Below are 12,659 nucleotides of genomic sequence, written 5' to 3'. Positions count from 1 at the left end.
TTGCCACTCAACTGCTGGACTCCTGAGCAAGGACCTTACCTCTAATTGCCCAATTTGTACCCAGTCATAATTGGAAGTTGCTTTGGATAAAAGCCATAAATGTAGAGCTAGCACATGTGTGATGTGTAGGGAAAGAAGGGCATGTAGGCAACTTTAAATCATTGAACGAATGAGTCAACTTGCTACTGCTAGTGGAGGTCAACACAGTGAAAGGCTCCTGCCTCCTGTGAAAGTGCAGTAATGGCAGAGAATACTAGAGCAGGCAGTCCCCAGTCAGGCCCAATACACTGCCTGCAGCTGGGCTAGACAAGGGCTAAAATGGAGCTGGTGTCCTGGGTTCAGTGCCAAAGCCTCACAGGCCTCTAATCCTGTAACCCCCCCCCCCTCCAATCCTGCACTTCCCTCTACACCCCAATCCCTTGCAATCTGCTCTCTCCAGCAGCTTTTGCCATGCACAAATGCAATTAACCCTTGGGATCAAGGTCACCTCCCACTGGAATAGAGCCACCACCCACTGCTGCTTTTAACCTGTGTCGAGTAAGAAATTGGACTCTGTGTATAAATCCACCATGCTGGGCCTCTTTTGTTACTGCTAGTGCAATCACAATTATTCACTTCCTATTTATACACAATTTAGTGAGGGATATTTGGTGGAAAAAAAGCCTTTACTGTATCTAAAAGAAAATTGTGCATGATTCCACAGAAAATCAAAAATAGAAATCTAGGAAGGAAAATTAAATTAAATAATTACAAGGGCCATATCCTTCCTCTCCTCACCCGCTCCCATTGGACTGACTGATGATGACATCATTGCAGGCGATGCAAGTAGACCACTCTGTGAATATACTGGTATCAGTAGAGGACTAGCCAAATTTCTAGCTGTTACCACAAAAGCTGATATCCGTGTCTGGTGGTGCTACTGTCCCTAACACTTGTCGGCTGCCTATAAATAGCTGTACTCTAGAACCCTAACACCTCCTTTTGTCCATCTGATAGCATGTACAGTTTGTTTGAAGACTTCCAAGATGCCAGAGAGAAGGAACACCTCAGCAGATGAACACAGTCCACACAGAAATCAAATGATGAAATGGGCTTGAAGCTGAAGAAATGTAATTAATTCCATTTAAAGCAAAGGATCACTGAAGGTTGTCTTTTCTGGCCCTGAGTGATCTTCAATATCCAGTCATTTCCATTAGTTTTTCAGATGCCTTTTGAAGCACACACAAACAAAACCACACAGACGCACAGACACAAGCCTGCATACTCATGCACATACCTAACCACCAACTCACCCACACAACATGCACTTGAAACATCTATCTTGTCTGTCCATACAAACAATTAATGTAAATTATTTACACCAACATTTATACCATGTCTTATACAGGTGTAGATTAAACAACATATCTGAATTAGATAAAACAAAGTTATATATGAACCTATTACAGATACAGCTTAAGAGAACTTAGAAAATTTGAGTTAAAATTTATGCAGACTTTATCTGGTTCATCTTGCCAAGATCCCAGTCAGGAACAAAGAAGCACTCACTTTGATGAGTGGGCAACCTGAATAAATCGCCAGAGTTTCTATGAGCCGTGCCAAAAGCAGAGCGAGTCCCTGTTGCTGTTAATCTTTCAGGTGGGAGACCACTGTCTTCATTACGCCATGGGCTGTGGAGGGCTCCCTCATCACTCACCCTCACACCCAACTCCACGTTCTCTCCACCGTAGATCTCCATGCCTTCGTCCAGCAGCCCGATCTCCGCAAAGTACTGCCTGTCCACCACGAAGCAGCCAATCAGAGCAGGACTCCTGTCGAGGGGCAAACGTGGCAACAGAGTGATAAAACTAACCTAACGTTGACTGAGGCAGGAATATTAGGGAAACACTGTTGTTTTTAAAAGGAATAGTTTTGAAAAGAAATTACCTATGACCTGTTTAGCTCCACATTATATGAGACTGCACATGCAAACGGTCCTAAGGATGGTGGGAATTCTTAATGCTTCCAGTGAGGAAACAGTCAAAGTGAAGGGAACAGAGAAGGGAACAGCCGGTCTGCTACCTGATCGGAGCAGTGGTGTTGTTCAAATTCCACCAGGACTTGGGTGGGTTCAGGTATCGGCACCACAACTCCCAGTCGAAGCCCTGAGCGGAGAGCGGGTACTCCTCCACCTCGAACGTGTCGTATTTGATGTTGTCGAAGGACGGCGATATGATCCGCGTTCTGTCCTCCTGGATCCTCTGGAGAATGGGCTCAGCCCTGCAGCCAAAGGTAAAGTGCAATTCCATTTGGAGCACCTTGGTGAACAATGACAAAAGTAAATATCTGAAGCAGGATGCATTAGTTTGTAGACTGAGCTCTTTGGTCCTGAGCCCAAAGTTTTGCATTTCAGCGAACTTGGGCTGGGGATCACGTGAAAGCCAATTAAAGTCAGAAATATTCTGGATGCTGTTCAAACTGTTCTGACATATCTGGGTCAGATTGTTAAGTGAGTAACAGCGGTAGCCTACATCATGAGCTGCTTTGAATGTGGAATGCGATTCCGATGGAGTGTAATAATAAGCAGGGGTGGGGAAGGGAGAGTGAAGAGGGAGTGAATTATGCTTTGTGTTCAAAGGAGAACACCTGGATGTATTCCCAGGATCAAACAGATTGCTTTGCCTATAAATGTGAGTGCTTCACCTCTTCAGTGCCTCCAACACAACACACATGCAATCCAACACCATATATCAGCATCAACATAAATTATGAAGGACCTTCATTCAAAATTAATACAATGTTTTATTCCCTGTGCTTTTTTTTCCCCAAGGCTGCACAGTTCACCCACCAGCCCACGTTGAACTCTACATGGGCGTCGAACAGGGCCACCACGGGGGCGGTGGCAACCCTCCAGCCGCTCACACGCGAGCGGATCAGCCCCTCCTGTTTGCTGTGACGAACCACCTTGATGAAGGCCGGGCGCTTAGCATTCGTCTCTTCCACAAACTCCTGCAATTTATCCTTCAGTTCCTCTAGAGTGCAAAAGCGAGTGAGAGAGAAGGATGGAGAGAGGGAGAGAGGGAGAGAGAGAGAGAGAGAGAAGAGACTATGAACAAGCATCAGGTCCCAGGGCTCAATTCCCATTGCTCTGTCCTCATTATCTCTGGTTAAATGGAGAAGACACAGTAGACTCTGACTGTGGTAAAGTTACCTAAGTTTAAAGCGTCACTTCACTGCACCAGAATGCATAGCCAAGGGGCAGAGCTAAACCACTACAGCCAGGCCTGGCTGTTCGCATGCTAAGACTGCCAAACCTCCATCCCCTCTGTTCATACCTCACCAAATATTTACCGTAAATTCAACCAAATATATACCGTAAATTACACGGCAACGTTCCTGCATAGGTTTCATGCAAAACACATCATTCACATTGCGTGCAAATGCAGGTTTACATCTGAGTTTGTTGGTCACTAGTAGAATGGACATAATCCTGTACGTGGCAGTGTGTGAAAGTTCTCAAGATGTAGTCAGATGCACAGTTCAAGAGCATCAGTCATAGCAGTCAAGGCACTACTATCAGACACTCATAAATACACTGCGTGCATCTCAATGAGATGTTGCTTATTAAATCTTATTAGCACTCATGTCTGCGTCTGTGCTATAGCTGATCTCACTTTGCTTTTGTCTTTACTATGATGAGTAAGAGATGAATTAGTTCTGAGTGGCTGCTCTGAAGAGGCAGGATGTAAAATACATAAGTAATTTCTGTACATGTTCACTTGACTCTGCTTTTCTCTAAAGCCTAATTATATTATACTACTCCAGTGTTAAATTCTTATGGCAAGAAACTACAATCCACCCCATTAGCTATGAACTGTGGTCTTTAATCCAGGGGACATGCAAGCACACTGGATCACTATTGACAAAAGAAATGGCTTCAAATAATGTTTAAATCAGAGAATAGGATATGGTTTTATAGTCTATTCTGAATAACGATTGTATGTCTGCGCATGCGCATACGTGTGTGTGTGTGTGTGTGTTAATGTATGTATTATGTTTATGTGTGTTTGTCTCTGTGTGTGTGCAATCACTTCCAATTTCCCTGCATGACAAACAGTTTCTTATGATAATGAGCAGATGGTATGGCTAAGGGCCACACAGACTCCCAATCCTACCAACACAATTATGTTGCACGTTGCTGTTAAGACAAACAAATGATCATAGGCTTTATATAAATTACAATGAAATGCTATGGGACTAAACACAGCAGCTGACCATGGAGCCCAAGAACTGAAGGTAACCGAAATGTCCCAAGCAGAATAAAAGAATAAGAACCTGCGATCTGCTGTTGCCTGGGGTTGTCTGGCCTGCAGGCTCTCATCTGACTGCAGGCAGCTTCTGTGCCCAGTGCCATCACACATTAGCTCCAGCTAACCAATGAACCCACAGCCGACAGCCTGCCAAGGCAAGAAGGGAGCGAGGCAGGAAGGCAAACAGTCCCGCACATCACCACAGCTAGTGCAGCGTGTGCCGTCCGTAAGCATGCAGACGCGGCGAGAAACTGCAGCTCCGAGCACCTGCCATATGTGGGGCCCTTGCCACGGAGACGGTGTTGCAGTTATTAATGGAGATGTCATCAGGCCAGTGTGTTTGGGTAAAAGTTGCTTCGAAGCCCCTTGCCATGCCACCACAAAGCAATTCGCCTTCCCCTCGAGCGCGCAGTTCGGTTCAGCCAAGCACGCTGCTATATTGTTTACCCTTGAGCAGACAGTGGCCCTCATCGATCATCAAGAAGGTGGAATTACACGTGGGAACGTGCACAGAATGGCTGTGTGTGTCTTCTCTTTCTACTCTGTCTTTTTCTTTTGTTTTGGTTTTTTGGCAGGAAGTTTGATATGAGTTCTCTGCTCCTCAAATTGCGTTAATGCCTCCTCCCTCCTCCTGTGATGGAGTCCGTGGTTCAAACAGGGAAATGCTAAATGAAATCTGCTCTAGGATTTCTCTGGCCCAGCCTCAGTCTTTCGGCTGAGACGCTCCGCCTCGTCTTCAGCCTTACGCCACAAGCAAAGCATTTCCTCTGTACATATCAGAACAAACACGTTTATTATATTTCATTCCCTCTAGATTAATAATTAACAAATTCAAATGAAAGAGAATTGCTCTGAAAGAAGAATGATGACCAGTAACAGTCTGGCATGAATCTCAATGAGGCACTGGGCATAACTGGTACATTATCTCTGAGATGCGCATGACCGCAATATCAATCCTTTGTAAAACCCTACATCGAGTGCCCTTCTTACCAAAACTACTAGCACAGACACCACCATTTCACAAACTTCACCACTGTTCGGCTCTCTGTTATGACATAGAAAGTGTATTCCACACTGCTCCCCAAACAGCATCATATGACATCCAAGCTTTTGAAAATGACATTTTCTTTTTGCTCCCCTGGTGTCCACCTCTGACATTTAAAACCCCTCTATGGCCCTTACTGTTCGGCTAGGTGCTGTCTGTCAGTGAAGAGGAGCAGAAAGGGGACATTTATCATCTGGACAATACAGAAAGGGAAAAAAAACCCTGTCAGCTCAGGAAGCACTACACACTCCCTCCACCCCCCACCCTGTCCTGTCTATATACGGAGCTGCTCAGAGGACAGACAGAAACAGCATGTCAGAGTGATCTGCTAACGTATGATGACAGATTCCCTAAGAGCAACAGGAGCAAAGCCTTCCATCCATGCTAGCCCCTGCACCCAGTGAAAAGCACAGGGGGTTTTATGCACCAGAAGAGAAGGACAGCAGACTAAGGCAGTGGATTAAGATAACAAATCCCACTTCATCTCCTGCAGTTGTGTTCAAGGAAAGTATAAAAACAGACAGATTTCATATTTTTGAGGGAGGCTGGGGGTTACTGTTACCACCACAGCTTTTCCCTTTGCTTAATTCCCCAGTGCCCTTCAGCCATTGACTGACATGCTTAAGGCCCCACTGTGGACTTCCTGTCACCAGCTCAAGTGGGCACCCCATGACTCTTGGCTGGGTTGGGCGTGCAGACACAGCCCACCGCCAGGGTTTGAAGACGGCGCCACTGCCGGCGCCCCTGCCGGTCCACACAACACACATGACCTGTAGGTCCACAAAACTGACCAATTAGTGCAGGTTCAGTGAGGCCACCTTAACCGCCCTCGCGCGGCGGTCACAGCGCCGGCCGCATGCTAATGAGCGGCATGGCGAACCGAGCGCTACCCGCAGGCGGGCAAGGTCACCATCCTGCAGAGGTGCCTGGACGACAGCAGTTAGCGGTGATGACACTAGCAGTCATAGCCATCACGAACGAGGTCAATCTGTCAGCACCGCCATCTGACAGCGCACTGGCATGCATACACATGCTGCAACGGTGTCTGCGAAACGTCAGTGCTTCCTAAAGACGGGCGAAATGCATCCATCTGAAAACCCTTGTGGCGGGAGGATGCACTGAAAACAGCCAAAGAGGGACAACATCCCGCCGCTAGCAGGGGCAGCGTCTCCGATCCTCCAGGACGTTTCACGGGTCCCCTGAGGTGGGATGCAGCAGGCCATTGCTGGCACACAGGAGCTGAAGCCCAACAGAGCTCATCTCATGCAACCTCCTGTCAGTGGGAGGGATACATGCTTAGTCTGAGCCACTTGTGAAGACACAGTTGTCAATCACGGTGTACGAACAGTGACTAAAGACTCTTGTGACCCAGATTACATGTGTTGTTATTTTCTCCCTGTGATTTGTAACGCGCAGCACCTGATAACAAAGAAACCATTTACCTAGACCTAAGGAACTAGAACTAACTCGAACGAGCTTCTGAAGTAAAACAATGCCCTCTTATGTGTACAGTGGGTTTGTTTTCATGTAACATTAGCTTTATGCTCTCCCTAATGTAATGTACCCCAGGCAAATATTACCCAAACATTATTGCTAATTAGTATTCTTACACCCATCTTCTTAATCCACTCTGCATAGAGTCTAATTATGCACATTAAAAGGTTAGATTAAAGAAATGAAGTCATCAAGGCATACAGTGAGTAAGTATTAAGGCTAAGAATCACACAGAGGAAAGTCAAATGGGCATGCACACAGCAAAGAGGAAGTGCCCGTTCTTCATAACGCTTCCCTCCATATTAATCCCCGTCAGCGTTCCAGGAAATTAGCTGCCCTTTAAAAAGCGAACTTCAATTTCCTCACTCTCTCCATTCCTTAACAGTGGAGAAGAATGAAAATACACATAAATAAATAAACACACAAAGAAATAAAACAACCAGACTCAAGTGGTGGCGGAGCGAGGCTGGAGGCGGCCGCGTCGGCGGGGGCGGGGGCGGGGGCGGGGGCGGGGGCGGACTCACCGCTGCTGCTGTTGTCGTCCACCAGGACGATCTCTTTCAGGAGGTGGCCAGGCGTCTTCTGCATGGCGGAGTGGACGGAGCGCAGGAGGACGGAGAGAGCCTCGTTTACAAAGATGAACACTATGCTGAGCTGGGGGAGGCCGCTGGGGTAGGTGACGTTCTTGCACCTGCGCGACGAGCACACGGGTGAGATGGGAAGGAAGGAGAGAAGCTGCGCCGAAGAACCGGCAGTCAGGCGGGAAAAACCAGGAGCATTTTTTTCCCGCCAAATGTCAGCATGGCAATTTAGAAGTCATTTTTATTTTTCCGGTGTCAGCTCAGTCAACATTTTCTGTAACTGACAGGGCTACAGACCGATGCTGGTTGAGTCAATGATTCTGACAGTATTACAGAGCTGAGCGTATAAAAAGCTGCAGAAAACTAGACCCGTGTGGGTGTTTTAGGTTTGTTCAAAGAGCCTGTGAGATCCGAGCACAGACTGGCTGTGACATCCGCCTGAATTTTACTCCCCTGATAAAGAAAACAAACAAGAAAAAAAAAAATCCAAATACGAGTCTCACGCCTCAACAAAAAAGACACAGTAATTATAGGTCACAGAACAGGGCATTTCTTTTCTAAACCAGAACTCAATGCTTGTCAAAACTGTGTGGGTCTGCGTCAGCCATGGAGGCACATACTCAATTGTTCAAACCAGCAATAAAAAACTTCCAGGGAAATCTGAACTAAAACAAGGCTCTTTTTATGCGTCTCCATAAGTGCGCTTACATGAGCCATGTCTTGTCTTACTATCATACCTATCATAACCCAATGGTCTGTTTAAAAAGGCCTTTCCAGACACAGGGATGTCAATATTTCAGAAACATTTAACCTTTTGATTGCATTCCAGTCAAAAATGAATCCTGGTATCAGTCAGACCAGGAGCAATACAGCTCTAGTTCCAGTTAAGTTTTAACAAAGTCATGTACTGTCATAAAAGAACCCTCTCGAGGTTTTGGACCAAGGAGATGCCTCACCCTTCGGGTCGGTAGTCCGGGATGGGTCTGTCCATGGCCAGACGGTCGCTGAGGTAGCCGTTGTAGCCGTAGTACTGGAACATCTTGAGGGCCACCCGACGGCTCTCTGGGCTCAGCTCCTGGCCCCAGTGGCTGAAGAGGGAGGAGTCAGAGAAAGAGTGGTCCACCTGACCACTGTCACCCCTCAGCGGGGTCTCTGTCAGAGCCAGAAACAGACAGGGGGCATTGAACATGACATCAGCCATACACAGATCACCCACTCCACAGGGACACGCTTATGAGGTAAAAACTGTCCCCTAAAAATATTCATGCTATTTCAGCTTGGTATTTTCATTCACGTAAAGGTCAAACTGCTATTTCATACAAATTAATTCAAACTGAATACAAAACTCTGGACTCAGTCTCACAAATGAGCCAAGGAAACAGCATCAGTATTAAAATGATACTATTGGGGGGGAAAAAAAAAATCGGCTTATTGTCAAAAAGCCTCCTTCAGAAAATGAAGCAAGCGATTTAGAGGGCACAAGGCACCTAAACATTGAGAACAGAGCGGGAAAAGTCTAAGGAATGTGATAAGCAGCAAGAAAGGTGGCCAGCCTGAGTGTTCCCATCTGATTGCAGTGTTTGCACCTTAAATCAGATTGGATTTAAACAGACTCCACTTTATGGCCCAAACAAAGCCCTTCATTATAACCCCCATAAGTCTACATTATGCCTTAGGGCTATCATTTAATGGGCCCAGTAGAATTGGACAATACACTGTAATATTAAACTGAGCTCCGAGTAGAGCAATGCTCGCGGTGCCGTACGCACCAGCTCACGCAAAGGGACACGTTTCAGTATCAGCCACATCTGCTAAACAGAAAAAGAAAGAAAAAGGATATGTTTGTCGAACAAAATACAACTATCTTTAGGGCAATAAGAATCTATAATTGCTTGTGTTATTGTGCCTAAACCTGGCAACTCTTTTTATCTGTAACCACTGAACGTATCCTATTTTCTTTGACCTTTTCGTTTGAATGTCTGCGGTGACCTTTCTTGCGGCACCTGCCCCAGACCCAGGCTTCCGAGCAAGTAGATGCAGCACAATGGGCCCCCTGATTCGGGTAAGAGGAATGACATTCTTTTAGTCCCTGTGGTTCTGATACTTTAGCATCAAACATACCTGAGGTAAAATATCCACATATTGAGGTAAATGTGGGCAGAAGGATAAGCTGGCATACCCATAATGGCTATGTTCACCACTGTCCACATCAGAGGAGCCGGCAAGACTTCTTATCACAGCACAGGTGCCTATCCTGCCAGACAGCTGTGCAGCAGTCCGTGTTTCCTTGAAGGCCGTTCTTTTTCAAGCAGGGCACCCGATACCTGGCATGGCACAGACCCAGGAGGGTCACTAGAGGGCAGATATGCCGCGCGAGGAAGTGGCATTGTGGACGGCCGGCGCGCCGTGACCCAGGCAGGAGAGGGGCGGCTGGGGAAGCCGGGCCAACAGAGCAATACTGCGCAGTACCAGGTCTGAATAAAGGGCATCGTTGTTAGGTCCAGACTGCCAGCATTCAGTAAACACCCTACAAGCACAGCCCTATGTATATTATCTGTGTGTCTACCGAGACTGGATCGAATGCAATTTCTCTCTGTAAAGGGTCACGTGCCATCACACCGGTTTCATGTTGACTGTCCCTGGGGTGTGACCCTGTGTGTGATTTCATTACTTTTCATTTGGTTCATTTGGTTCACAGTAGGCAGATATTCCTTTGAAAAGTCAGCAGCAAATCCAACCATGAACAACTGGTGTCTTTTACCAGCAAGTTTACTGCATATTACAATCTGTTAGATAGGGAAAGAAACATTTAAAACACACACCCTGAAGCAGTTACAAGTGTGCTGTCATTAAATCGGTCATTTTTTATGTTGTATACTGCTGCTAATGGAGCCAATTTGTTATAAGGCTGAAAATGCAGCACCCCATACAAAAATAACCGAACTGAGTAATTAACCAGGTAAATGTCGGCTAGTTGCGCCAAGCAAATCTATAGCCTTAGAGCTACTTACACATTTCTCCATATGGGAACTACCACGACAGTTACCATATAGGTAAAAGAAAAAAACGAACATAAAAGACAGAAAACAAAAGAAAAAAGGAACTGAGGACAGACTTCATCTGAGAAACATATTATATCAAAAGCAGTTTAGAAACATACCATGCTCTTCTGTGAAGCAGAGCTGTAGATTTTAAACATCCTTTCACAACAGCTCAATTTAATCAGTTTAAGAAAATATTTATGAAACCAGCTTTTTTTCTGGTCACAATGCTCTGAGCAGAGAACGTTCTTCCCAGTTATTTGTCCGAAGTGGTTTAAGAATGTACTGCCCAAACAGATTTTTTTAGAGAACTAATTGGGCCTACGTTCCTATAAAAGAACTGAAACATGGAGTGCTGGAATAACTTGAATAAATGGCCTTTTCTTTGTGCACCTCCACTCATTCTGAAGAGCAGAGGCATTAACAAAGCTTGAGCATCACACATCTTAGATACAAAAGGTGATGCAGGCCAAGGTTATAGACTCAACTAAAACCATTAGCCTTAAAAACATTGTAGTCAAGCGTGGGAATTACTGCTGGGCATTTGTATTCATCAGCGTAATCTGAAGGGACGTTCTAATTTAATGCAATTGCACTATTGATGACAGGTAGTTTGATGAATAATCACAGAATATAATAGCAAATTAATCCACAGTGACCATAGCGAGAGCTCAAATTTAAAAGTGCAGAATGCACTGGACTGAATCGTCAAGCCACAGGTACTTTTCCACATCTGCAGAAAAAAAAAGAAAACTTTTTCCAGTGGGAGTATTTTAATTACAGCAGGAATGTAACACTAAAAAGTGTATACTCTCTGCCTGAAAGCTTCTTCAAGTGGCTAATGGGGGCTGTGATTATTTGGGCTGAGACCACATCCCTGCTAGCAAGAGGAGATTCCGTGGTGGTCAGGAGCGCTCTGGGAACCTTGGCAACGTGCGGGCAGTGCTGCTCCAAAGGTTTTCCACCAGCCCAGGAATTCTGAGGTGACCTGCCACCTGAAAGAGATGCTCGTTGCTAAATGTCAGGACCAAGCCTTTAACATGCACGTGGCAGCGTTGCTAGGGACCAGAGACCCTAGCGTTGCTAGGGGCCAAAGACTTCATGCAGGAAATGTGAGTCTGGCTCTCGGTGTGTGTGTGTGTGTGTTTGTGTGTGTGTGTGTGTGTGTGTGTGTGTGTGTGTGTGTGCGTGCGTGTGTATGTGTGTATGTGTGCACGCACCAGACAGGTCACGTCAGAGCTGAGAAGGTCAGACGTTCCAGCAACTCGTGTGGTACGAGCGAGTGAGAAAGCTTTGGACATGTCTTCTGAATCAGTATGTCTTTTGTGTGGAGAGGATGTACCCAGCACACGAACAGTCCATTTTAAAAGCAAGATCAGCAGTCTGTTCCCCTCCAGTCACACAAGACAAAGAAACAATGTATCACAACTTCACGCAAACGTCTCCATGACAACAGAAAGCTAGTTTGTGAGGACGAGCTAGGTGTTAATGAAATAATTGGAAGCAGGCCCAGTGACTGCACTGGGCTTGAAGCCATAGAGTTAAAAGATTTAGGTAAAAGCATATTACAGCCTTCCAAACTAAAACTCATATATAATAATAAAACTCCATATAATAAATACATGCTACACATGCATTTGGGATGGAGTTTCTGGAAGATCCTCTCTTTAGGAATGGATAAAATTCCACACTTTGCTTCACATGCTTTTTTTCCTTCTGAGATTATGCTGAACAGAAATGACCCTAAAGCAGGGAAACCGTGCCATGACGGGGGGAGCAAGATTACCTTTCTCTATTCTTACAGTGCATTCTGATCTGACAAATGTCTCTTCTACAAGATAATTACAGCCCGGCGACCCTCTGCAATCGTGCACAGCGAGTCACACCAGCAAACACGAGGGGTAGTGCAGCCTGGCCTGCACCTGATCGTTAGGATGGACTAACCTGGTCAAAGTGTAAATAGTTTAAAAATAAACTATTTGCTTCCCACCATGCAATGGGCCACGAAACAGGCAAACAGACAGAGATGAGCAATCGAAGACATTTGTGTCCTTTGAAGCATTTCCTGTGTTAAATGTGGCAACAAATAACTAGATTTTTCCCCACCTCTTCTGTCTTTCATGGAGTTAGCAGCCTTTAAATTGCACAGAGGAGTTAGCTAAGAGGCAGAGGGAATTCAGGGCAGCATTTGCATGAGTGTGTGGGGTGT

At 45.7% G+C, this 12,659-nt stretch overlaps 1 protein-coding gene across 1 annotated transcript in view; it reads right to left on the bottom strand.

The window, feature by feature from the left end:
* galnt18b (UDP-N-acetyl-alpha-D-galactosamine:polypeptide N-acetylgalactosaminyltransferase 18b) overlaps nt 1-12,659 on the bottom strand; it is a 47,828-nt gene that overhangs the window by 16,648 nt on the left and 18,521 nt on the right. Inside the window, exons 2-6 of the mRNA XM_027011615.2 lie at nt 8,366-8,561; nt 7,353-7,519; nt 2,828-3,011; nt 2,062-2,259; nt 1,697-1,811 (exon numbers count right to left, since the gene is read on the bottom strand). Coding sequence (XP_026867416.1) covers nt 1,697-1,811; nt 2,062-2,259; nt 2,828-3,011; nt 7,353-7,519; nt 8,366-8,561 — 860 coding nt within the window. The remainder of the gene's footprint in view (nt 1-1,696; nt 1,812-2,061; nt 2,260-2,827; nt 3,012-7,352; nt 7,520-8,365; nt 8,562-12,659) is intronic.

This window comes from Electrophorus electricus, chromosome 1, assembly GCF_013358815.1.
Source record: "Electrophorus electricus isolate fEleEle1 chromosome 1, fEleEle1.pri, whole genome shotgun sequence".
NCBI classification, from domain to species: Eukaryota; Metazoa; Chordata; class Actinopteri; order Gymnotiformes; family Gymnotidae; genus Electrophorus; species Electrophorus electricus.
This window is presented reverse-complemented; position numbering and strand designations above follow the sequence as displayed.